This window comes from Panthera leo, chromosome F2 (assembly GCF_018350215.1).
Source record: "Panthera leo isolate Ple1 chromosome F2, P.leo_Ple1_pat1.1, whole genome shotgun sequence".
In the NCBI taxonomy this organism is placed as follows: domain Eukaryota; kingdom Metazoa; phylum Chordata; class Mammalia; order Carnivora; family Felidae; genus Panthera; species Panthera leo.
This window is the reverse complement of record NC_056695.1, coordinates 78,083,812-78,109,215: the sequence shown is the minus strand read 5'-3', so window position 1 is coordinate 78,109,215 and position 25,404 is coordinate 78,083,812. Positions and strand designations below refer to the sequence as shown.

The 25,404-nt window shown below is 52.0% G+C and overlaps 1 protein-coding gene and 1 long non-coding RNA gene across 7 annotated transcripts in view; both read left to right on the top strand.

Annotated features, from left to right (window-relative positions):
- FAM135B (family with sequence similarity 135 member B) overlaps positions 1-11,949 on the top strand; it is a 280,285-nt gene extending 268,336 nt beyond the window's left edge. For 5 of the 6 annotated variants that reach the window (XM_042923586.1, XM_042923585.1, XM_042923588.1 and 2 more), the window contains exons 15-20: positions 3,495-3,586; positions 5,568-5,665; positions 6,971-7,122; positions 9,406-9,516; positions 10,941-11,054; positions 11,454-11,949. In XM_042923586.1, the coding sequence (XP_042779520.1) occupies positions 3,495-3,586; positions 5,568-5,665; positions 6,971-7,122; positions 9,406-9,516; positions 10,941-11,054; positions 11,454-11,659 (773 nt within the window). In that variant the 3' untranslated portion in view covers positions 11,660-11,949. Of the gene's footprint in view, positions 1-3,494; positions 3,587-5,567; positions 5,666-6,970; positions 7,123-9,405; positions 9,517-10,940; positions 11,055-11,453 lie in introns of those variants that run through there. The other variant, XM_042923591.1, reaches the window with a different exon arrangement.
- Positions 11,950-23,175: 11,226 nt separating this feature from the next.
- LOC122210759 lies at positions 23,176-24,888 on the top strand. Its single transcript, XR_006198228.1, has 3 exons — positions 23,176-23,682; positions 23,908-23,977; positions 24,101-24,888. It is a non-coding gene; the product is annotated as an uncharacterized LOC122210759 (long non-coding RNA).
- The last annotated feature ends 516 nt before the right edge of the window (positions 24,889-25,404 follow it).

The window sequence follows — 25,404 nt, the reverse complement described above, 5'->3', positions numbered from 1 at the left end:
TGGAATGTGGAACATGATTGGACATCCACTTTGTGTGGACTCCAGTGCATAACTAGCGTCAGGCAAGAGAAAGGACTTCCCTGCGGCGACATAGGTGATGAGTGGCAAAACCTGTGGTCACAGTCTTCTGCTGACAATTTATTAGGGAGTGGTGGTGTGCTGTCCTTCCAGGACACACTCTTTTTTATACTCTTAATTTTCAACCCGGGGGCTAATGCGTTTTATTGTCTGGCCATATGCCTTGGGTACCAGGACACTCAGTCTAACGGGTCTATTTGGTGAAGTGTCCAATAATCCAGTGGTGAACAATAGATTTTAGAGGAGGAGGAGAAGGAGGAGGAAGTGGAGGAGGAGGAAGAGGAGGAGGAAGGGGAGGAGGGGGAGGAAGAGAAAGAGGGGGAGGAAGAGGAGGAAGATGAAGGGCGGAGAGGCAGCAGTAGCATTGGTTTATCATATCGACTCATCAGGGGCCAGACGTCCTTCTAGATACTTGACACATATGAATGCCATTGATCATCACAACCGCCCTGCAGAGTAGGTGTTGTTATTATCCCATTATCACTGGGGAAACTGAGTCAGGGGGCTAAGTAACGTGTGTAGGTTCCCACAGTTAATGTGGTTGAGCCAAGGTGAAAACCCAGTGGAGCTGTCAGGCTCCAGAGCCCATGGTTTTGTTCTGCGTTATGCCAACAAGTTCATCTCCTCCCCTGTCCAAACGTCGGGGCCATCGCCGTTTAAGTTATCTTTTACAAAGATCTTGTCAAGGGGCACCTGAGTGGCTCAGTTGGTTAAGCGTCCAACTCTTGATTTAGGCTCAGGTCGTGATCTCATGGTCCGTGGGCTCGAGCCCTGCATCTGGCTCTGCACTGACAGCATGGATCCTGCTTGGGATTCTCTCTCCGCCCCCTGCCCCTCTCTTTCTCTCTGCCCCTCCTCTGCTTGTGCTCTCTCTCTCAAAATAAATAAATAGGAATTTAAAAAGGATCTGGTCATGCCAGTCCGTTACTGAAAACTTTTCTTTGTAGCTGCCAGAAGATAAAACTCCTGTCTCAGAAAGCTCCTAGCATGAAAAGCCCTGTATATTCCTACCCTCCCCGCCATCACCTCCTGCCCTCTCCCTCCTGCGGTTGCATCAACTCCCTGCCTTTCCCAGGGATGTGTGCATCCCACACCACTGTGTCTGGTCACCCAAGGCTCTCCCTCCAGTGAGCTTTCCCCGCTCAGCACTGACTTCAGCACTTCCCAAATCCCAGCCGTTCACATACCCTTCCCCAGTTTTACTCCACCCAGGTACCTTGTACTATGACTCCAAACTTCATATTGCAGTTGGCGTGTTTTTGGAATATATTTATTTTATAAAAAGAAACGTCAGATGACTACCACAAATAAAATCCTGGAATCACTTGCCACCCAGGAGAGTAATGCTAAAGGTAATCACAGTGAAACGAAGATAATCTTACTGGAGCGGCCCCACCGTCAGAAGACGGTGCTTGAGACTCACGCGTCTGTCTCATAAAGTAAGAAGCTACTGAAGACGGGCTTGATTTTAAGTGGGACTTCCCATCAGAAGGGCCGCAGACACAGTGACTTTCAGCACCAGGTGACACGGGAGCGGTCAGCTCAGCATCATGTGGGAGCGGTCAGCTCAGCATCATGTGGCACGTGCCCCTCTTATCTGATAGTGAATTAAAATAAGAAAGACCCTCAATCTCTTCCTTAAAATGAGGAAGCTTGTCAGGCCAGAGGCTTTTGTTCTTTGTTTTTTTGTTTGTTTTTTTTTTTTCCCACCATGGCTGTTGGAGGAGCAGAGAATCTTCACCAATGTTTGAACTATGTCAGAAACCTTGTGCTGACAAGTATAAGTACAGCCTTATCTACTGGGCAGAAGATCTTCAGAAAGACAAGTGATATCACACACAGGTTTTTTTTATTTTATTTTATTTTATTTTATTTTTTTAGTTTTGCTTTATAGAAGGAGAGAGAGGGAGAGTGGGGGCAGGGAAGGGGCGGGGGGTGGGGAGAGAGAGAGAGAGGGAGAGAACCTCAAGTAGGCTCCACGCCCAGTGCAGTGTCCTACACGGGGCTCAGTTCCACAACCCTGAGATCATGACCTGAGCTGAAATCCAGAGCCGGACGCTCAACCAGCTGGGCCACCCAGGGGCCCCACACGCGGGTTTCTTTTGAAGGTCACTTCTTCAGCTCCAGGTACATAGGTCCAGACTCTACAGGGTTGTACAGGACCCACTTGTTCAAATTCCACTTCCCAGGATATGTTTATATCAACAGAGAAGTGAAGAAGTGGGTAAGAGCTACGAGTATTCATACAACTCTTCGTGATGTTCCCCAAAGCCCAAGATTTCTAGGCTTGTAAACACCCTCAGTGTAACACCTTGTCCGATCATATTTTCTGAGAATTTTTTGAGCTACAGCGAGTTCTCTCTCTCTCAGCGGCTGAAGGAGAGGGGACATTATTGTCTCTTACTTAGACTCCTCATGCTGAATATAAACACTTGCTACTCTTCTCTGTGAAGGCCAGGTCCTGGAATGTCAGTAGGTAGCTTTAAATAAGAACAATGACGGGACCAAAGGGCCTAATTGTATTGTCAGAAATGAATAGGAAGAGGGACGCCTGGGTGGCTCATTAGGCTCAGATCTATCACTGATGGTTTACAAACTACTTTGAAAGTCTGGTTATATGGTAAAATAGGTCACCTATCTATCCACCGACCAGCTTCTGGCTTTCGACTCTGCAGGGACCCGTTGGAGGAATAGGTCAAAAATCCATTAAGATGGAGTTGAACGCCATAGCCTGCCTGAAATGTACACCTAAGAATACTTGAATATGAAGCATGTTCTGTTCTATTAGATCCATTCTCCACATGATTTTTACGTCGGGTGCTACAAGATGCCCCAGATTCCTAAGCTGTCATTCCTCTGTCCCGGTGGTCGCTGGGGACCAGACGGAGTCCATGAAGCTGGCACTTGCATGACTCCTGTTCCCAAGGACGATTGTCATTTTGTTGCAGATAGAACTATGCCCCCACTGGCCAGTCTGGGGGACTTGCTGGCTGTAAGTGGCAGAACTAGACTTTGTATTAAGCAGGAACTTGAAGAAGGGACACGCAGATGTCATATCGTGTCACGTCAGCCAGCAAGTGGCACCCCTTGCCGTGAACAGAAGTGTCTGTAGAGGAGGAGGAGTGAGTGTATCTGTGACTGTTCTGTGTGTGGAATGTTCATGAGTCACACGGTCATGGATCAGGGAGTAATTCCCCTGAGGTGGGACTACTAGAAAGGCCGTGACCTTGTGTTGGGGGGTGGGGGGAAGCACAGGACCTCTAGGTTGGACTTGTTTTGGCTGTTTTTATCATCTGCTTAATGAACAAATGGGACCTGGGGGGATCGGAGAAGAGGGGGAGCTGAATCCCTTGTGTATCAGTTTTGATGTGAGTAACCATGGGTCTGGCTGGGGTGGGGATGTCTCTCGTTTTTAGGGAACAGTGCAGACCTCCGCCTGGTGAAGACTTTCATAGAGCTGGGACTTCCTGAAGGAAAGCTGGACTTCCTAATGTCTGAGAAGAATCAGGTATGACCAAAACAATAAAAAATAAAAACAAAACAAAACAAAAAAACCCACATCAGAACTAAAAGAATCCCTGAATCATGTCCTATATGAAACCCCTAAAGTCACCCTGGCTGTTCAAGGACACTCAGCTAGAAGGGGGGCCTGCCAGAGAGCACTGGTCAGCACTCAGATGGGCTGGGAAGAAATGAGTCATTGTTTCCTTTTGGAGGGTGCAGAAATAGTACCAAGTGAAAAGATGTCAGTCAGGTGCCTGGGGCCTTTGGCCTCTGAGCTGTCACCCACAGAGCATAAGTGATGGGAGTGTCCCTGCGTCTCTACCGGGTGAAGGGGGCTGTCACAGGCGTAATTCAGCCCCTGTGTTGCAGCCCTCATGGCAGAGGGTTTTAACCAGGGTACCCTGGGGACCATTGGACTGGATCTAACAGAAGTCATGAATTGGCGTGTGTGTCGGGGGTGGGGGGTGGTCACTCAGGAATGATTATGTTCCGTGACATGTGGTCATTATTTCTTGAAAGTTGTGATCGTCATAAGCAAGTGGATTTCCAGTACATCCCTTTAAAAGCACCCTGGTCAGGGTGCCTGGGCGGCTCAGTGGGTTAAGCCTCCGACTCTTGATTTCGTCTCAGGCCATGATCTCACGGTTCGTGAGTTCGAGCCCCGTGTCGGGCTCTGCACTGACAGTGTGGAGCCTGCTTGGGATTCTTTCTCTCTCTCCCTCTCTCCCTGCCCCTCCCCTTCTCTCTGTCTCTCTCAAAATAAATAAAGTTAAAAAAAAAAGCTTAAAAAATAAGCAAATGAAAGCACCCTAGTTGCTATCAGTTTTTAAACCTACTCTGTCCTCCAGAACATTTCTCATCAAAGTCAGCTCCACCCTTGTAATTGCTACCATGTATTCAATACCCCTGTTAAAGTAACAGTACACAGCTGAGGAAACAGGGCCTGGAAGGCTGGGGGGTCTCGAACATAGCAGCCTCTGTCTTAACTGTGATGCAAAAGTTTACCGAACCCTTACACTGCGGCTAAGGAGCAGGCTGCATGGTCTGCCTTCAGAACTTGGAGGAGACAGGTTTGCACTGGGGAAGAACAGTCCCGGGCGCAGGTCCTGTAAGCAGGAGAGCTGGCCTGCAGACGTGGTTCTGTCCCCCTCTGTGACACTGAGACATTGACCAGAGCGCTTCATCCCTCCAGAGCCTCAAGGACCATTGAATGGCAGGTGACAGTGAGCCAAAGGCCTTCTCTCCACTCCTCTTCTTCCTCACCCTGGTGAATACTCATAAGACCTGTTGTTCACCTCTGGAGCTGGTGCCCCGTGCAGGTGCAGGGAGCCCATGACACTGGCCAACAGTTCCACTAGTGAGAAATGGTTTTCATGTTGGCCCCGGATCTCCCTCCCCGGGGTTCCCATCTGTTTCCGAAAGTTCACCTTTGAAGTTATATAAACCAACCTAGCCTGTCTTCCCCATGCCCGCCCTTGAAGGTTTTCAAAGACACGGATGACGTTTCTCCTCTTCTTTTGATGCCCGTGTCCTCTGACAATCCGTGTGGAGTCACTGATGGCTTTGGATCCTTCCCTGGACGTGGCCTGGGAGTGTGGTCTCGAGGCTGAGCTGGGGAGAGGGCAGGGCTTTGGGGCCAGGCAGGCTTGGGTGTGAGTCCTGGTGGCACGGGGCTCACCCTTGGAGCCCGTCTCCTCGCGGTGCGGTGGGGCCAGCAGTCAGCGGGCACACGCAATGCCTGGCACGCGACGTGGCGGTAGGAGCTGCCTGGTCCATCCATCCTGCTTCTCCCGTTGGTTTCCAGCCACCCTCCTGACTGAGGGTTCTCCAGCGTCCCGAGTGTCCTCCTTAGAGCCCCGGGCTGTGAGCCCTTTTCCTTGGCGCTGAACCCCCTGCCCCCCGTGATCCCAGCACAGTTCCCAGAACGTGCCGCCGTGCCCCAGGGAAGACCCCGCCCGACAGCCGTCCTCTCTCTCCTCTTCCAGGTGGACACATTTGCAGACTTTGATACCATGACAGATCGCTTGTTGGATGAGATCATTCAGCACATCCAGCTGTACAACCTCTCCATATCCCGAATTAGGTAAAAGGAAGCCACAGGGAGTTAATGCCGGGGGGAAGAGGGGTGACCTTCCTGGATGTTGGCTGCATACAGCTGCAGCGTACTGCCTTCTGTCCGCCACCGTGACAGGCTAACTTGTGACTTACCAGGGTAGACGACTCCCAGAGCGGAAGCGAGTGGGGGAGGAGGAATGTTGGGTAGCTCAGTAGGAAGGGACTGGGCTCCAACAAATATCCCTCGGTTTGAACCGTTATTCTTCTAACACTCACACGTCCGAGTACCGACTGGGCCATGCAGACTCTTGCAAGCTTCCCAAATCTCGGAGCCTCTGGTTCCCCACCCGCCAGGCGGGACCAGCCCCGGCGTCCTGTGGCACCTAGCGGAACACGTCACTGCCTGGTGAGAGGTTTCCGTCTGCGCTCGTTCCCTCCTTCCGCTGTGGCAGTTAGCTTGGCTGCAATGTTTCGCGATTCAAGTGGCAGTAAATGGCTTGTGTCGTTGTGCGTTTGCCATTTGTGGACACGGTGGGGTGTCCTTCCACGGGCATTAGCCCGCCGAGGCCTCAGAGACAAAGCGTCCCTTCTATATCTCACCATGAGGAGTCAGAGGCCCGTAGAGATGAGGTGAAAGTCACAGGCCACCAGCGAGGGAAAGCAGTCTCGTAGACTCCCATTCGTTTCCGTACGTGGCCTGTCTTACGCTCGCCATGAGCAGAGGTGGGGCGCTGCATACCTCTCGTGTGCTAGGGTTTCGATCGACCGGCCCCCGATTGGATGATGACGGTGTGTTGGGTCCACAGACGTGTGAGTGGCCGTGTGACTGGAGCCGAGCGTGTAGGAGGGTCTCAGACGGCATGAGCCGACAGCGGGTGGCTCAGTAAGTGTGAAATGACAGTGAGAAATGAGTACATTGCAGAGGCCGTCGGAAGTCAGGTCGTGAAGGGCCTCATAAGCCCGGCCAAGGAAATGGGGTTTCGTCCTGTGAACGAGCAGGATGGTTCGGTGCCCAGTGTGTATTTCAGAAAGCACCCCCGGGTGGCTGGGGAGGAGGCACAGAGGGCACACAGGGATGCTGCAATAACGGAGAGCCGGGCCACACGCCCGCACTTCCGGCCACACTGGGCAACAGCGGCCTCGCTCCCAAGGCCTCCGTCTCAGGCGAACTGTGGCCAGAATCTGGAGACCCAGCGAGGACGGGCTAGCAGCCCCCATTCTCTTTGCCCGTTCCCCCGAATCGGGGTGAGGGAGGGAGGCGGACCCCGTGGTGCCGCCCGCCCAGCCGCTGGCCTCCTGAGGCCACGCTCACGCGCCGTTTCTGTCCTAACAGCTTCATTGGCCACTCGCTTGGCAACATCATCATCCGGTCGGTCCTAACGCGGCCCCGGTTCCGGTATTACCTCAACAAACTGCACACATTCCTGTCGCTGTCCGGGCCTCACCTGGGGACCCTGTACAACAACAGCACGCTGGTTAGTACAGGTAAGACTCGCCCAAGCCCCGTGACCCCCCCCCCCCCCCCCCACCGCTATCCATTCGGAGCAGTGGGAAGATGAAAACAGAAGCAGATGTTCTCCTCGATGGAACCTGGTGGCTTCAGAGCCTCTTCGGGCACGGGATGCCGAGCAAAGGCTTTGGCCTCGGAGAGAGGGCCTCTCGTTTGTGAGTCGAGTGAGCTCAGACTAGATGTGCCCCAGGATCTCATCTGTGAACAGAAGCGTGATGCCCCTGGGTCGTGGCTGGAAGAGACTGAGGCACAGAAGTGTGGAGGGGGCAGGGGCCTGGGGCTGTTCGGGCTGTGGTGACACATCCTCACAGACCAGGTGGCTTGTAAACGACGGAAGTGTATGCCTCACAGTCTGGAGGCTGCAAGTCCAAAACCAAGAAGCAGGCAGATTCAGGGCCCAGGGAGGCCCCACTTCCTGCCTCACAGGTGGCACCTTCTTTCAGCCTTCAGCATGACGACTCTGGACAAGACATTTTCATCTCTCTGCTACTTAGTTTCCTTCCTTTTTTTAAAATGTTTGTTTATTTTTGAGAGAGAAAGAGACAGAAAGTGCACGTGAACGGTGGAGAGGCAGAGAGAGAGGGAGACACAGAATCCAGAGCAGGCTCCAGGCTCGGAGCCGTCAGCACAGAGCCCGACATGGGGCTCGAACTCACAAGCTGTGAGATCATGACCTGAGCCGACGTCGGACGCTTAGCCGACTGAGCCACCCAGGTGCCCCATCCTTACTTTTTAAAATGGGGCTGTGTATGTGTGTCTGTTTGTGTGTCTGTGTGGATGCATTTGAGACATGGGTACGTTTATGATGTGACTGTGTATGTTGTGTACCTTTGCATGTCTGTAAACATGTGCATCATCTCTCTTTGTGTGCAGTGGTGTGTGTGTGTGTGTGCGCACGCGCGCGTGAGAATTGTTGAGGATTAAGCAGAAGGAAAGAAGAAGCTTGCTAACACACACACGCATCACCCGTAGCCGGATTCTCTACTTTTCACTGGCACGGCCCGCAACTTGGAGGCTCCCACGATTTCCTCTGTACTGTCAGGTTGGGGACACCACGGAGGGTAAAGAAGCAAGGTTCAATGAATCTTGGACAATGAGCAGACTTTCCAAGGTAGTGAACGGTGGGACACGTTTTCTGGTGCAGGAGAAATAGTGTGTGTAATAGCACAGAAGCATGGTGCGATCAGCAAACAACAGGAAAGCAGGGTGACCGAGAGGGGCAGAAGGTGACAGTGGTGCTCTCAGCAAAAGCCTGATGATGAAGGGCCCCGAGGGATGTGATGGGGGTGGACTGACCAGCAGGTCGCACGGATGCTCCCCGGGGGCTGGTGACTGCTGGAGCCCAAGGAAGGCATCGGGTCTCGTTTAGCAGCTAGTTTATTAGATAACGCTCCTGACAAAGACTTCAGTGGTCCCCGATTGCCCCAATCCATTAGGTGGCACCTTGGGCCACCCCGAGGTTCTTTGCGCCCTGCCCAGCTCCCAGCCCCCTGCCACTGCTCCCCTGACCTTGCCTGACCCTCAGGGCAGACTGGGCTGCTGACCTTCCTCACCGATGGGGCAGATTGGTTGTCTGCCTTTCCGTTATTTTAAGGGCATTACTGGAAATGATCATGACAAATGGAAGACGGCTCCTTGGCCGTTCTCTCTGTCCTCACAAACCAGGGAAGCCATCTTTGGGTAGAAACAAGTGATTTAAGCCACATGTCACTTTTTTCACAATTATAATATTGCACCGTTCCAAAAAGAACCGTATTGTATTCATTCCCTTGCGTTTGTATGAAACTCACTTTTGTCGTGGTGATGTAATAGTCCCCATCAGCGTTGGTGCCCCCATAACCAAGGTCAGGGATAGACTCTGACATGGAAGCCTGCTTTCAGTTTGTCTGTGTGCTACGTGGATCTGTAAGGACCATTCCTACCTACAGCTCTGCGTTTGGGATTATTTCCTTTGGCTAGATTTATGGGAGGAGGTCAAATGGGCCGAAGGGTATGGAAGTGTCAGGACTCCTAACGCTGATCGCCGTATCATTTGATTTTATAACCCCGCCACGGGTACCTGAGAAAAATTTACCCCAACTTCCCAAGAATTGGGAAGAATTGCCAAATTCCTGAGAATTGCCAAAGTGCCTACTTCCCTCTTATTTTAAAATTCACTAAAAAGCACAGTTTCACGTTAACCCCTCCCCAATTATTATTATTTGCTCTCTTTATGTTCTTTCTTTAGTTTTTCTTTTCTTGTGTTGTTGTCTTTCTAGGCTTGTGGCTCATGCAGAAATTAAAGAAATCCGGGTCCCTTCTGCAGCTGACCTTCAGGGATAATGCTGATCTACGCAAATGTTTCCTCTACCAACTCAGCCAGAAAACAGGTGAGGGCCTTCCTCCACAGCACGTGGCTGTGGTCACGAGTGGGAGCTGGGGGTCCAGCCGTGAGACCCTAGATCACTTCACCACGGCGTCAGCATGCTCAGGGAAGCGTGTAGTCAGGAGGCCCAGCACACACAGCCTCTTCAGCTCACAGGGAGCCCGACAGCGACTCACAAACTAAGCTGCCCCCGAGGAAGGGCACCAAAGACCAGCCGAGGTGTGCGTAGGGGTCCTCTCGGCACACAGAAGCTGTGGCTGCTACTTCCTGCCAAGCCGTCTGTGCCCCAGTCACAAGCCCTGGGTCTGCTCCTTCCCAGGTCGGGATCCCCCCACAGAAAGGGCACATAAGCACTGTCCGTTCGGGTAGGCGGTGCAGGGGGAGACAGGAGTCTGTCCCAGGCAGGGCTGAAGTCACACCTTCGCCCCCAGTGGACTAGGAGACGCACAGAGGTGTTGAAGTCCCCGTCTGTGCTGTGGGAATGAGCAGAGAGCAGCAGTGGTCTGTGTGTCCAGGGAGGGAGCAGAGAGGTGACCGGGTGGCCTGCTCAGTCCTGCTGGGCAGGCCAGCCTGGCGCAGCCTCGGTCCCGTGTCCCCCTCCCCGTGGTCCTGTGAACACTGCCCCTGCTGATGTGTCTGCACCTGTCTGAATGTCAGTCCGGCGTGGCTGCCGCCTGGTGTGGGTCCCCGGGCAAGTCCTGTCCACCGCGTGTCTGTGCCACGCCGAGCCTTCCGGACTCCCCCCGGCCCCGGGGGGCAAGGAGGGCAGAGGGGAAGCTGGACGACGGTGTGGTCAGCACAGAGAGCTCGGAAGCTGGGCTGACCCTGCAGAGCTGTCCTGAGATGGGGCACGCGGCTGGTCCTTACGGTCCTGCACTGTATCTGCCAGCCACTGAGGCAGGCTGGCCCCCAGCGGGTGGTCATGGGATGTGACCTGGGATGAGAGGTCCCACCTTGCTGGAGGGGCACTGGGCTGAGGGCCTGGGGGGCAGTGTCTGCTGGCCCGTGCTGGGGTCTGAGGATGAAGGGACACGCTGTGCCATTCGGCCCCCCTGTCCCAGCACCGGAGACCGGCTGCAGGCAGCGAGGCGCGTTCAGAGGCCGTCTTCCTCCTGCGGGTGATGGGATGAGCCCCGCAGGTAGGGGCTGTCCCCGTTGAGAAGGTGGAGTCAACACTGGCTTTCTTCCTTATGCTCTCAGTGCCGCTGCCCAGAGAGGTTCCCTTGTCACCTGCCTGCAGCTCCCCTTCCCCCCCTTGAGAGCAGCTCTCTCCGTGTGTCCCTTCAGCATCTGTGGCTAATGGGACAACAGTGCCACAGCCAGCTGGTCTTCCCTCTTCCCCTCTCCCGGGGCAAGTTCACAGAGTGTGTGCGAACCAGGAGGGCAGGGGGAGCCGCCTGGTGAAAGGCACCCTCCCGGCTCCTTCAGGTCTGCAGTATTTTAAAAATGTCGTGCTGGTAGCTTCTCCCCAAGATCGCTACGTGCCATTTCATTCAGCCCGGATCGAGATGTGCAAAACTGCCCTCAAAGACAGACACACGGGTAAGCCACATGTAATGTTTTTTTTAACCAACTTTCTGATTGATTGTTTTTTTATATGGATTTTGTTTTTTCTAAAAGAGAGAGGGCACAAGTTAGTGAGGGGCAGAGAGAGAGAGAGAGAGAGAGAGAGAGAGAGAGAGAAGCGGGTCTCGAACTCACAAACCGTGAGATCATGACCTGAGCTGCAGTCAGATGCTTAACTGACTGAGCCACCCAGGCGCCCCCCTCCCCCGGCTTTCTGATGTAAAAAGCCCAAGTAAATTCGTGAAATCCACAGCGCCTTTGAGGGCACTGGGATGTCCCCCCTCCTGGGATGGGGACCCAGCAGGCCCAGTGTTTTTCTCCAGATCCCGCTGGCCGGTTCTGCCCCGACTTCACCTCCTTCTCCCCTCCTCCCAGGGCCCGTGTACGCGGAGATGATCAATAACCTTCTGCGCCCTCTGGTTGAGGCCAAGGATTGCACTTTGATCCGACACAACGTGTTCCACGCCTTGCCCAACACTGCCAACGCCCTGATTGGCCGCGCCGCCCACATCGCCGTGCTGGACTCAGAGCTCTTCCTGGAGAAGTTCTTCCTGGTGGCGGGGCTCAAATACTTCAAGTAGTAGGGGGAGGGAGCCTTGCCGGAAGCCTGGCGATCCGCGAGAGCTTTAGCTGAGACGTCCTTGTACAGCCCGCTGCCACTCCAGGAAGAGCTCGGAGAGGAAGGCACCGAGGCAAGGAGGGTGGGGTGGGACCGGCCATTCGAGGTGCTTCCATTTTGGAGATGTGGGAAAGCTGAACCAGTACAGTAACGCAGAAGACAAGACTTTGCCCGAACCTGTCTAGCCACCTGGAGTCTCCTTCAAGATATGGAGGGAAACTATGACAAAATAAAGCAACAGAATACTTGGGAGTTGGCGAGCCCACCTTTTTATCCACCACCGGCTCCCAGAGAGATCGTTCTTGATTTACTAGGTTTGTCCGGTATGTTTCTAGCTCATAGCTTTATCATTCTGATTCAATTAAGTGCATACAAGCATTTCAGAACTCAGGTTAATCTCTGTGCAGAAGTGGAACATATTTGTGTACATACAATCCTCGATAGATTCACATGTGCCACTCGTTCGAGACAGTGCGATGCCCACGCGATCATTCTCTCCTCATGTCTTCTCAACAAGGGGCAAAGGAATGCTTTATAAACTCCAATTCTGTTTCGTTAGCAGCAGTGGGTTGGGTGACGTAAGGTATGGGCGGGGGGTAACGGTGATGCTCTGATGCAGGTTTGTTACAAAGAGAAGTAACTAGAGGGGACGAGGTGAACTCATTGCTTCACCTGCTTCTCCAGACTGTCTATGCAGAGCCCTGGCCCACAGGTTACTTCTGTGATTGCTTAAATCTCTGTCTGTAGTCAGGAAAACGGACTTAGGGTAAATCTAAGGGGTAAAGCGGAAGGGGGAGCTGGGATTAATGCACATGCGTCAGGCTTCTGCTGATACACCTCCAAAGAAATGCTATGTTAGCATTTGATGCAACTGCAAAAAAAAAAAAAAAAAAATACAAATAAAACCATTACCATGGCCAGCCGCTGCTTCTCTCCGTGGAAGGAGAAACATCTAAACGGAGGAGTGCTGGATTACAAACCTCAGGGGAGCTCTAAGAAGGTGCTGGTTATCTTTCCATAGAAATGTCTTCTTGCCTTAGGAAAATAAAGGGCTAGGAGAGGTCACCATTGATAAAAACCAATGGACGACAGGGACAACAGTGAGATCAGAGAGGAGGACAACAGCCAGATTGCGGACCCAGCTTAAATAGTTAGTGGCAAATGACTTAAGGGAAGTTTTGAAAATCACCGGGATGTTTGATATGGTCTCATAGACTGTGTAGACTCTTGGCCTAAAGGAAGGCCGGAGAATCACCTAGTTGTACTAAAGGAGCACGTGGACCAGGACAGTAGGGATGATTAACACAGAGACCCATCTTCAGGAGACAGAGGCTCCTGTTTCTGCAAAATCCCCTTCTAAAGTGCGGAAAATCACCCGCGACCAGATTCCTGGTCCCAGCACCTGGACCGTGACCTTAGGTCACCAGTACCATGGTCATAAAACCAAGCAAATCTTGGCTCATCTGAGAATTTTAGTCCTCACATATTAACAGTGCGACTTTACAAAACAAATGCAGACCAACGAGAAACCAATGCAGATGGGCAACTTTGCAGGATCGTAGACTCCTGGGTTCCTTGTGAAAGGAGAAGGCAGGTGGGGGGGGGGTGGAGTTGAATGAGCCACAAAGGCAGACTTTCACACAACGGAGTTAGGGCTTCTCTGTGGGTCTTCTGCGAACTTTCTCTGTGTCCTAGGCTTAACCCGTATGGGATCAGTAAGTCCTGAGGGTCATTTTCCAAGTTCCCGATGTACATAGACTCTGATTACTCACGAATGGCGCCGACCCAGTGTATAACCCAGGAGGAATCCGTTCCTGCAGTGGAGCCCATGATGTGGTGTTTCCTGGTCTAGACGAGTGTTCATGGTCAGTGCAGGACTGTACGTTTGTAGCAACTTCTCCTTTTTGGCCAAATGCAGAGCCCCTCCGATGAGAGCATTTCATTTTGTGTTTCCGACACCCATCAGCAAAGCTCGTCACTCCCTGGTCATTTGCAGACCGTGTACCAGTGGTTATGGAGCCAGGGGGAATCTGATGACCATCATCTTTTCCAATAACCAGATGCCATTTTTAACTTCAATATGCTGTCTGGACACGGTAAGAACTAATGGCAATAAACGTCCAGCTGCATGGTGCACCCCTCTTTTACAGGGGTGATCTCCTGTCTTTGTAAACCCTCTCTGGCCTCTGAGCATCTATTATATTGTGTAGAAATTACATCTCTATATTGTAAATAAGAGTGTCCAGTGTTGTGCGTCATGCCTCATTTGAAAGGCTTTTTTATGTCTCTTTCTATTGAAGTATAGATATCTAATATATATATATATATATACACACACATAAATATATATATATAAAATGTAAAACAGGGACATTATATTATTTATTATAAAAATTATAAACAAAATGCCTGCCAAGATAATGGTCTAGTATGTTTTCATTCTCAGCGTATTTTATGTTTTTTGTTTTTACGATTTGTTAAGTCTCTCAGAAGTAGTTAGAAATAAACATCACTACTATTGAGATCAACTGGAATTGGTTGTTCACAAGCCAAATACATCCAAGAAGCAGGCGTGAACCTAGCGTCACCTGGGGGCAGGACTAATACCTCAATGGCAGGTTGAAAGCTCTGGAGAAGGTGAGCCCCAGGGAGAAGGAGGGGAGAGGATGGGATCCTGCTGGTGACCGCGCTCCCCAGGTGGGTGCAGGGGGACTTCCGGCCATGCCAGATGCGAGCAGAGATAGAAGGCACAGTCCCTGCCCTCAAAGAACACAGCCTTGTTATGAAAACCGGATAGATCGAAGGTGAGGCACGGGCAGGTGCAAGGCAGTGCTGGAGGGCCGGTCTTCATGGCCTGGAAAAGGATGTGAGTGAGATATTTGCTCTGCACAGCTGGTCACCGCCAAGGGCACTCATTCACCAATTCATTCATTCATCATTTCATTCATTCATCATTCATTCATTCAGCAAGTGTGTCTTGAGGGCCTGCTGTGCTAGGAGGTCCAGGTAAGATTGAGCAGCTCGTAGTCTGCTCAGATGGGAAGGTGACGTAGGTCGGCACCCCCCGGGGGTAGGGATCAGAATGTGCTCAGAGGAGAGATACGCAGCCCACACTGGAGGTGTGTGGGGTCAGGAACAGCCTCGTGCAAGGTAGGATGTCAAAGGCCAGACAGAGGGCTGAGTAAGGCTTGGCCTGGGGAAGGTGGGTTGCAGGGAACCCCCCGGGCAGGGAACGGGATGACTGAAAGGCTCGAGGAGAGAAGGCCAGGACCTTCGGCACACTGGACAGGCTTATGGAGACTGTGTCCGGGTCCCAGAGTGACAGAGCAGGGGCATGAGAAGCCAGCCACCACGCCAGACTCTCTTCTCCTTCAGGAGGAAATTTTTGCTGTTGACACTAGTAAGAGAGTTTCAGAGGTGGGGCCTCTGTCAACCCTGTGTTCATGTCCTTCCCCTGGGTTAACTCCTAGGACAGACCCAACCCTCTGTCTTACGGGACGCCCAGGGCCACGTCTGCTCCCCCCAGCTCACTTCCGAAGACAGTGGACGTGTCTTCCCAGCTTCTCGTGGAGAGAAAGCTGGAGGGAATGGCAGTTTGGTTAAACTATTGCAATTATCATTATTGTTACTATTTTCTGCTTTTCTCTTTTTCTTTTCGTGCATGGAAACAATCAGGTGAGATTCCTGCACTGGTATTTGGGGTGACCACACTGATCGCTCTTGATCATTTGATTTTTATTTTTTTAAGTCTACTTATTTATTTTGAGAGAGACAGAGACAGCACAAGCGGGGCGGTGGGGGGCAAGGAGAGAGGGAAAGAGAGAATCCCAAGCAGGCTCTGTGCTCTCAGCGCAGAGCCCAACAGGGGGCTTGAACTCCTGCAACCTCGAGATCATGATCTAAGCCCAAACCAAGAGTCAGATGCTCAACCGACCGAGCCACCGGGCGCCCCGATCATATGATGTTTATGTGGGCGGGGAACGTACGGAGCCCTTCGTTGACAACTGCACAATCTGCAGCCCCACCAGGTTGAGGTAACTTGCCCAGAGCTACAGCCCCTCATTCGGTCGTGGATATTTCCTAACAGCTGCCCACGGACCAGGCATGGGTCACAAAGCGCAAGGAAACAAAAGCAAAGCAGCCCTTCCTGATGGAGTGTGCGTGAGAGGGGAGGGCAGAATGCAGAAAGCCACAGGCATGGTGAGGTGGCAAAGGCCAGTTCGGAAGGAGCCCATGGGGCCGGGGGTGGTGGTGGTGGTGCGCCGACACAGTATGTGAAGGGGAAGGAACAAACTAGAAAATAGCGTGTGATCCAGGTTTTTCCGTGAAGACCGAAAACATTGAAAGGGCTAGGACATGACCAAGTATCAGTGAGCCCTCACTTATGCGAGATGATGGCATCCCTCCAAGTCATACCCATTGAATTGAAAGTCTGCTCTTGGGACGCCATTTGATTGGGTTTCATAGAGTATATTTCTGAGTCTGTGATGAAGCATGAAGGCTTGAGTCTGAGGACGATTTGAAAGCCATATAATCACAACCACATCTATGGAATAACCGGGGCTGCTGTGTACCGTTGCACAGGTTCTGTAAAAACACATGGCAATGACACAGAGAGGGAGAGTTGTGCTTTCTTGTGTCATTCGTGTGAGGTATCCGTTCCAACACCCTTAGGGAGGATGTGTGTCCGTCTTTAACTGATGGAGCAAAGCAGCATATGCTAACACCTGCGTCCATGTTGTTTGTTTCTTCTTTTTTCATTTGCTTCCTCTTCCCATGCCTTATTGAGTACCTATTTTGTGCTGGGTACCGAACTGGACTATGCAGCTATTAGCATAAATCATGCAATCCTAAATAAACACTAAAAGGGTCTGGGGGGGGATAATAAAATTTACTGTTTAATTTTTCACTGTTAGTTTTGAAATTAACGCCATGGGACCTCCACGTTGGAGGAGGAACGATGCATTTTTCCTCCAGGCTCTGTCTGATGGTTAGCATCCTCCGCTTTGCCCTTCCGGAATCGTCCGGATTGTGCACACGGGTCTCCATCCACGTGTCACAAAGCAGGGATGAACTTCAGTGACGTTACAGGTCTTTCTGTGTCCCTTCCTCCTTTCCTTTTTCTTTTGTTCTGTTACTTTTTCGTTCCCTTTTTGGGGGGGGTGGGGGCGGGCTTTGTCCGTGGTACCTCAGCATGATGCATAATGCTAGAGATGTCTCTAGAAAGCGCTATTAAAAAGCTAGCACAGCAAAGCCGTTCCCTTCCCGCGTCTTTTCGGGTGAATGGGAATAATATGCTTTGCTTCACAGTGGGCTGAACTCTCTACACCAATTTTCATTTTAGGGAAAAGGGCCCCGCTGCCTTCTGTCCCACAAAGGACCGTCCCCGGTCTAGAGCTGGACTTCTGGGCCAAATGTCAATGTGTGGACGCTGCTGAGTCATGCTTCGTTAATGTCCGAAACAGGCTGTTTCCCATTTGTGATCTCTTCACAGCCACGGTGTGAGGTGCAGAATGTGTGTGCTTTCATTCCATAGATGTGGTTGTGATTATATGGCTTTAAAATCGTCCTCAGACTCAAGCCTTCATGCTTCATCACAGACTCAGAGCTTCTGGAGCTAAACCAAACCTCAGCTCCGATCTGCTCCTTTTTACCAAATGAAGGAGCAAAGGAACGGGAACAGCGTGCAGGGCTCCACGTTTGCCGGCGAGGACTTTCACGCGGAGGATTTCGTTTCACAGCCACACAACATACAAACGATGCCGGTTACACTTTACTTAACAAGGGTCTCACGGCTCAGGAGAGGCGGACTCAAGGTTTGGTCCCCGAGCCTCTATGTCACCTGTGAGGCCGTGACTCCTCCAACCCAGAGAAGCTCACAAATCGCGAAAGCCACCCGTCTTGTGAAAATCCATGCCCGGGCTCAGTCTGCATTGTCTAAGCCACACTCTTGTGAGCTTTCCACTAGAACCTAATGCTGGAGGAGACACCTTCTGAGCCAGCGGACTGGAGGGCAGACAGCATGGTTCTGTGACAGAGGTGGGCTTAGAAAGCGTGGCCAGTGAGCACGGTCTGGCGGTCGGCTGGCCTTCCGTGTCCCTCCGCCACCGTCTTAAGGCTCTCAGTCCCACTAGCCCACACCCACTCTTCCCAAATCGTAATGCCTCTCCTTCCACTGTTGTGCTAGACTGCCCTCTTGCATTTACACCTGCTACTCCCACACTGGAATATTCACCCGGGGATCAATTCCTGTGCTGTGGGCTTCAAGCATGCACCAGATGCTTCGTGGCCTGTTCATCCCTGCTTCCCGATGAATCTGGGCTCCTTGTCCTACCGTCAGACATACGTTTTCTTAGGATTCCAGGAACCGCTCCTTTCTCATTCATTGTCACGATGTCATCTGTATCCTTGTAGGTCTCCCGCACGTGTACATGCTTTTTGAGAGCAGGAACCATGCATAGACACTGTGTCCCTGCTGCCCTCACCATTGCCTGGCACGGAGTTGGGGTTCAGTAAGTATTTTCTGGAAGGGCTCGTTCCTCTTCGAAAGCTCACGTTTTCTTCCCTAACCCCTTCGCCGATCCATAGTAGCTGATTCTGATGCAGGGAGGGTTTGACATTGGTCCATGTTTCCCCTGTAACCTTCCGAATCTGCAAGAGCAAAGTAGTTTCATGAGCTCAGACATCACAATGGAAGTTTTACTTAAATGGGAAGAGCCATTATGTCTCCGGGGCATGCTTTTAAGCCAGTGGGGACGGGGTCAAGTTTCCTTAGCTATAAAATAGATCTGATAGTACTTCAAGAGGTAGTTGAGGGGCAGAGGAGAAAGGGAAAACAGAGTCTGAAACAGTGGCTGTGTCGAGTGGGTGTTTTAAAATTTGGGGGCGGGTAGCTTAGGAATGTTTTATGGCAAAAATTTGGCTATAGGGAATTTTCTCTGTAATACACTGAGAAACTTTCTACACGGCCGGCCTCAAAGTGATTCGTACATGATGCCTTGCGGTGGGGGGATCGCCTATGAAGTGTCAGGCTTAAGCTTCCAGCATTCAGAACGTTCCATTGTGATTCCAGGGGCCTCCAAGGTGGAGTTTTCCAGCTCAGTTCAGTACCTAATTAGATGATCTATGGAGTAAAGCTGTTTTCTTGCTCAGGGTAGCGTTGTTGAGCGGTAAGAAAAGGCAAGGACTTGGCACACAGCTGAGAACAATATTACGTTAATGTAAGACTCTGGGAAGTTTGAGTTCTGTAAATGTCACTCAGAATGTTTTAATTGCATCGAACTGAGAAGACATCTTGAAATGTCTTTTAGCCCAAGGTTAAATTTACCGCGTTTGGGAAAATACCCTGTTTTATGCTTCTTGTTCCGCAAAGTTTAATAATAATCCAGGTACGTCCGGTAACCGGCACATGTCTTTCTTTCTTTGTTTTTTTTTTTCCTTTAAAGAGAGCACTTCATTTTGTCCCACCTACTGTCTTGTCTGAATGTAACCTCATATGAAAGTCTGTGATTTTCGCTTCATTCACCGTTTTCCTGTAACTTACTCCCGAATGCATTCCTTTTCCAACACTGTTTAGTCTCTGCCTGGTTCTATACTAAGCACCAGTGACTACACAAATTTTTCAGACAGGACCCTGCCCTTAAAGAATTTATAATCTAGTAGGGGGAGCAGACACCCACATAAATGGAAGAATGTTCGTGTAGATAGAGTAATGAGTCAAGAGAACACGTAGGAAACATTGAGAATACCATCAACCCAGTGCCCATGAAGACAGATCCCTCCTGGCATGGGAGTCTGGGCATCTCTACAGGCTCTGGAACAGAAAACCAGCCCCAGTGAGATGCTGTGGTGATCTCTGCCATGCCACTCAGGTAGAATCTCATAGCTTCGTTGGGGCCACCATCCCCAGGTCAGCGTCAAGTTAGGAAAGTCACAAAGGAGAAGCTGGATGGTGCGTGTGACAGCCCGACCTGTCAAGAAACACCACCACTTGAGCGGCATTGTCCCCACCCGTCTGTTGTCCAAAGTCACTGGACACTCTGTGACTAGTCTTACCTAGTCTTACTACTTCTTTTCCAATGAATAGACCAACATCGCTTATCAAATAGACAAAAGGCACAGCAGTAGTGTCTGTGAGCAATGCCACACTCAGATCTGACTCCCAGAGCGAGCCTGTGGCTTGTGTCTGTTGATCAGCCCGCACAGGATTCTGGAGTTTATTTTATTTTATTCCAGGTTTCTTTAGTTTTCCAATGCGACCTTCTACATTGCAGAAGGCAAAGAGAGGCAGGGTCTTTTGCATGGTCCCTTTCTCTGAAACAGAACTTGAATGTACAGCTTGATGTCACTGTGAACTCCTAACGCGTATCTATTCTGGTGACGATGTCTGTATACAACGATCATCGTCTCCCGTGCACACCCTCGCACACTGTCTGCAAAACAACGATAGTGAAATAACAAAGTCCATAGTGCCAATATAATCCCACTATTTTTCTACATTTGCTCTTTGGTTGGCATTTTGTGCAGCTCGTGATGTGTATAGATGATAAACAACAACAATAATAAAATCTTTGGACTTTCTTTTGCCAGGACTGTGTGTTTATGGGACGCACCGTAGCCACCCTCTAGGCATGTAGTTAGGGCTGAGGGAATTATTTCTATGTGTGTGGAGAGGACGTTTGGGGCATGGGTGTTATTTCTAGGATGCACACTGTAGGAAGGGCCTCGGGTTTCCCGGGGTGGCCGATCCGAGCAGGGAAGGGACTCCAAACGGGATCCTCGGAGGATCAAGGTGTTATTCAGTGAACAGGACACCTGGGTCTTTGTCCCGGCAGTCGAGGCACCCAGATTACTTGGGCTTTTGAACAATCAGAGCCGCTCTTTCAAAATGCCTCTGGAGCGATGCATTCTTGGTCTCTGGATGCAGCTTGGTTGAGCGTGTCTGGAGGGCCACGTGGGCGGGAGGGTCCTGTCTCCTGCTTTGCTGAGAGGTGGGCCAGGATGAGGGTCAGGACTACAGCCCCTGACTGAAAAGGAGCCCCTGGGCAGTTCTGTGGTTGGTGTCCACACCCCGGCGGCCACAGCCCACGGGACCGAGGATGGACAACGGAGCCAAGGACAGACCTTCTGTAGACAGGCAGACGGGCAGAACGGGGGTGGGGAAAATTAGCCAAACCACCAAGGAGCTCTCTGGACTCCAAGCTGGAGAATGTAGCGAGCCTCCGGCGTTAGTAGTCCCAGGAGCGGAAAGTCAGAGTCAGCCCCAGCAAGTGCCGCGTCACTGCAAAGCAGGGCAGTGGTGGGAGGGGGCTCGCCACGGAGGGGGCAGCAAGCTGACCAGCCCCTGGACCTGCCTTGGATGGGTCCCTGATTCCAGTCTCTGTGGGATCAGGAGAAGCCACAGTCCTGGGATCCCGCGCCGTGCTGAGGACTCTGCATCTAAGCCAAGGTCAGGACCTCCGAACGAGGGGAGTTCAGAAACATGTGACTTGGGGTAAAAGGGGTTCGTTTAAACGATCACAGCTTAAAGACACTCTTCCTGCGTTTATATTCTATGTGTTTTTAAAAGGTTCTTTATATTCATTGTTCAGACAAGCCCGTGGAATAGGGGGAGCAGATGGGATTGTCCCCAATTTGGACAGAAAGAAACTTGGAGTCCGGGAGGCTTAAGACATTAATCCCCTGTTTCCACGATAATCCTTGGGGAAGGCAAGACTTACATCCGGCTCTAATTTTAGGCAAACGTTTTAAGAGTCTCTGGAACCTGAAACCGATGCTTGAAAGTGTCAGGAAAGGTGCACTGCAGTTACCACAGACTACAAGGGTGCCCTCGCCCATCAACCTGGGGGACCCTCACCAGTGCCCGTGCCCATCAACCTGGGGGACCCTCACCAGTGCCCGTGCCCATCAACCTGGGGGACCCTCACCAGTGTCCGTGACCATCAACCTGGGGGACCCTCACCAGTGTCCGTGCCCATCAACCTGGGGGACCCTCAGCAGTGTCCGTGCCCATCAACCTGGGGGACCCTCACCAGTGCCCGTGCCCATCAACCTGGGGGACCCTCACCAGTGCCCGTGCCCATCAACCTGGGGGACCCTCACCAGGCTCCGGAAGGCAGGACCAGGAGGGAATAAATGCAACGAACAGCACTGCATTCCCCGGGTCCCCTCCTGGGTCTACTGGTACTTTCCATCAGTGCAGATGCAGATGAAGAAATTTTTGGAGCGGTGGCTAAGAACAGCAGCCGGGGGGCAGGCAGTAAGGACGCAGGAGGGCACCTTGGCGCAGAAGGAATGGGAGGCAGGAGAGGAGGACAGTTTGAACCAATTCACCACGTGCCTCAGGCTTCCGGTTCAGAGACCCTAAGTCAGTGTGCAGATGTGACATGTAGGGGAGCGTGCATGGGCACGTCCTTGTCCCCCGGCCCGAGAGCATCCACTGGACACCCCTTTGGTGTCGGACAGCTGGCCAGGCACTTTCTTAATCCCCCGAACCAGTGTTCCTGTCCGCGTCTCAGAGCTGAGAACACTGGTTAAGCAACGTGCCTGGGTTCACACCGGAGCTTGGAATTGGTCTCCGAGGCACTTCATCTCCTCCTTAGAGTAACCTATGAGACCCTGCTTCATCTGGCCCCTTGTCCCTCTCCCACCTAATCTGCTTCCCTCCCCTGCACACCTCTTCCCCCGGCTTTGATCTCTCCTGTCCAGCACGTGGGCCCCCACCAGCACACCAGTGCATTCGCTGCTCACGCCTTCCAAGTTCGCTCCTGCCCTTCCCTCCGGCCTTTCCTGCAGAGTTGCCCCATTAGCGAGGCTTTCCCAGTTCTCCTGATCTGGAGCCTCCCGGCTCCCCACCTGGACCCCAGACACTCCATCGCCCCCTTCCTGCGCCACATTTTCTCCCCGTGGGCACTTAGCACCCTCAAACGTGCTGTCTTACTTATTTATGTTATTTGTTGTCTTTCCTCACTAGAGCGCCAGCTCCATGAAGGAGGGATTTGTTTTTGTGTTTTGCTCTGCTTTCAACTTCTGAATTCCCGTGCCCTGGCACATAGTACGGCTTTAATCAGAACTTGATGCGTGAGTGAATGAATGCATGGGTGGGCTTTTGGCTCACGGTAGGTGCTAATGCTCACGGGCTAACCAATGCAGCAGACAGGGCTGCAGCTGGCCGCCTCCCTGGGCGTCTCTAACCAGCCCTGTCTCAGCACCCGGGTCCTCTCCAGCATTCTCCTATTACCCTCTCCTCCACGGGGAAGGGGGGAACAGCCCGGAGGCTGCAGGGATACTGCTGTGGGGAGCCCCCACCCGCCGCCTGGGTCACGCACCTGAGCGGTGCCGGCAGCACCGGCAGAGACAGCTGGGCACGGCCTGCAGGGGGCGCCCGAAGACTAGCGAATAGGGCACCCTCGGCGGCCGGGAGGTTCAGCTCCCCGGCTGTGCCCGCACACTTGGAATCTGAGCGGGAACGAGGAACGGTTGGAAGTTATTTGGGGGAGCGAGAGAGGAGCGTGGAAGTCAGGAAGCTAGAATCGGGGAGGCGCAGCAAGACCTTTTTGGATTTTTAGCCAGGACTAACAGGGTGAAGGAATTTATCGCGATGGAGGCGCGGGGGGCGCAGTCCCCGCCTCCGTCCGTGTAAGGAGAGGCTGCTCTCCCAACGGACCCAGCTTGCTGCGCAGGGAGCTAGAAGCTTGCCTTCTCGGACGGGGCGCCCGACTCCCCTCTAAAATAGGGTGTCTGCTCCTCTCATTTCCACGGAACCCCCTGCTGCCTGTGGGGCAGAGGGAATCCTTAGGAGACGGGCAGGAGGACCCAGTCATTCTCTGGTTTCACAAGTATTTATGGAAAACCAACCACTTTCCAGGTTCCGTTTTAGGCACTTTACGGAATCACTTGCCAACGTCAGCAAGAGGCCCGCCTTAATGAAGCCTGTCTCCTATCGCGGGAGCTTACGGTGACAACGGCCCTGATAAATGACCAAAGGTGATGTTTTTATATTACTGCCTGCTTCAGAAACTTTTCCCTGCTGCCTCGCGTTGCAATGATCTTTCCTCTCTTTTCCTTAGACTATTGTTTGGTCTCTGAGTGCACATCATGTTACGTGGTAACAGTATATTGATCGCTTATAACTATTATTGCTAGTAATAATTAATAATATTATTAATGCCTGTTTGTATTATTAAGAGTTTGGCTCTTTCTCCTCATCAGATTGGAAACTTCTAGAAGGAATGACCGTTGGACTGTTAATGAGAAGCAAAGCTTGGATTGACCTTTTTAGGTTGGTTTCTAGCTCCTCATCTGTAACGCAGCAGCAATAACCTACATAAGCTACATAGCCCAAAGGTTGTGGGGAGATCAGTTCCCCACCTCTTGGTCCTATGACCTTGTCCCTGTCCTTCAGTTTTCTCTCTAGGGCCCCTGCTGATCTGACCCCCATGAGAGCCCAGATAAGCCGTGGAGGCTGCCCAGTCCTGCTGTTCCCAAGGTGCCAGAGCAGGTCTGGGACACAGGGACAGCCTTCTCCCCAGGCTCCCAGCCCGGCTCAGGGGACAAGTGTCCTGCCTGAAGCAGCCCCCTCCTGTCTCCTTCTTGGGCCTCAGCTCCTACAAGCAACGTGCACCATTTTATTTTCCACTGAAACAAGCTTTTAAGTTAAGGCAAGTTCATCCCCCTAAATGTAACCCTTTCACACCTCTATTTTCTCCCCTGTTAAAAATACTAAACAAAATGTCATTTAAATCTCAGAGACAGTTCTAGATGGACCTAGCCAAACAGCAGCTGAGCGAGATCTCTTGGCCCAACATCCTATTTCTGCAGAGGCAGCAGGTGCACCAGCTCTATGCTTGTATAAGATGTTGTAAAAGAAAGACATAATGTAACGCTTTCCCTGACCCTGGCCCCCTGGTCCCCTGGCCCCCTGTGTCCCATCCCAGGAGAATCAGGCTCCATATGCATGGTTAGAAATGCAGTGCTTTGCAAAGACACTTTCTAAACTCCCTCCCCGGCTCACGCACATTTCTAGAGTCTTTGCACCTGTAAGGTCTGGCTGACATTTTTGCCTCTTGAGGGAATCTGTAAATATTAGTGCTTCCTCCTTACTGTCCCATCATTCATACAGAAGGATAAACTTGGACCCAAAGGTAATCTAAGGTGATTTGATGTGCAAAGTGCTCTAGGGACACCGAGGCATAAAAGATCAACGATGCCGAGGGCAGATGGGGGGGGGGGGTGGGCGGAGGAGGTTTATAATGAGGGTGAGGTATGTCCCAGCCGTGAACGAAGACACAGAATTTTGCAGATGAGGGCTGTGGAGGATGGGGTGCAGTCACCGGAAACAGTCTGCGAAGGCACAGGCGGGTGGGGATCTGTCCGGAGATCCGTGAGTACCGCCGTGAGATGAGAATTTGGGAGGGTGTGGGGTGGGAGCTGGCTGGAGGTGAGACCCCAGCGGGGCACGGTGTTCTGTCTGGAATGGGGGAGAGTGCGTGCATACAGCGGGCAACAGAGGAACCGCGCTGGGGCCAAAAAAGACGGCTTAATATTCAATTAATGCTCTAAGTAGCACAGCAAAGAGAAGCAGAGAGTCTAAGACAAGCTGCAAGCTATGGCCCGGTGCTCACCAGACAGAGCACATCCGTCAGGCAGACAGGTGCTGGATCGATGCTGCCCCTGGAGCAGGTGGGTTGCCAGGAAACTGGGCATGTC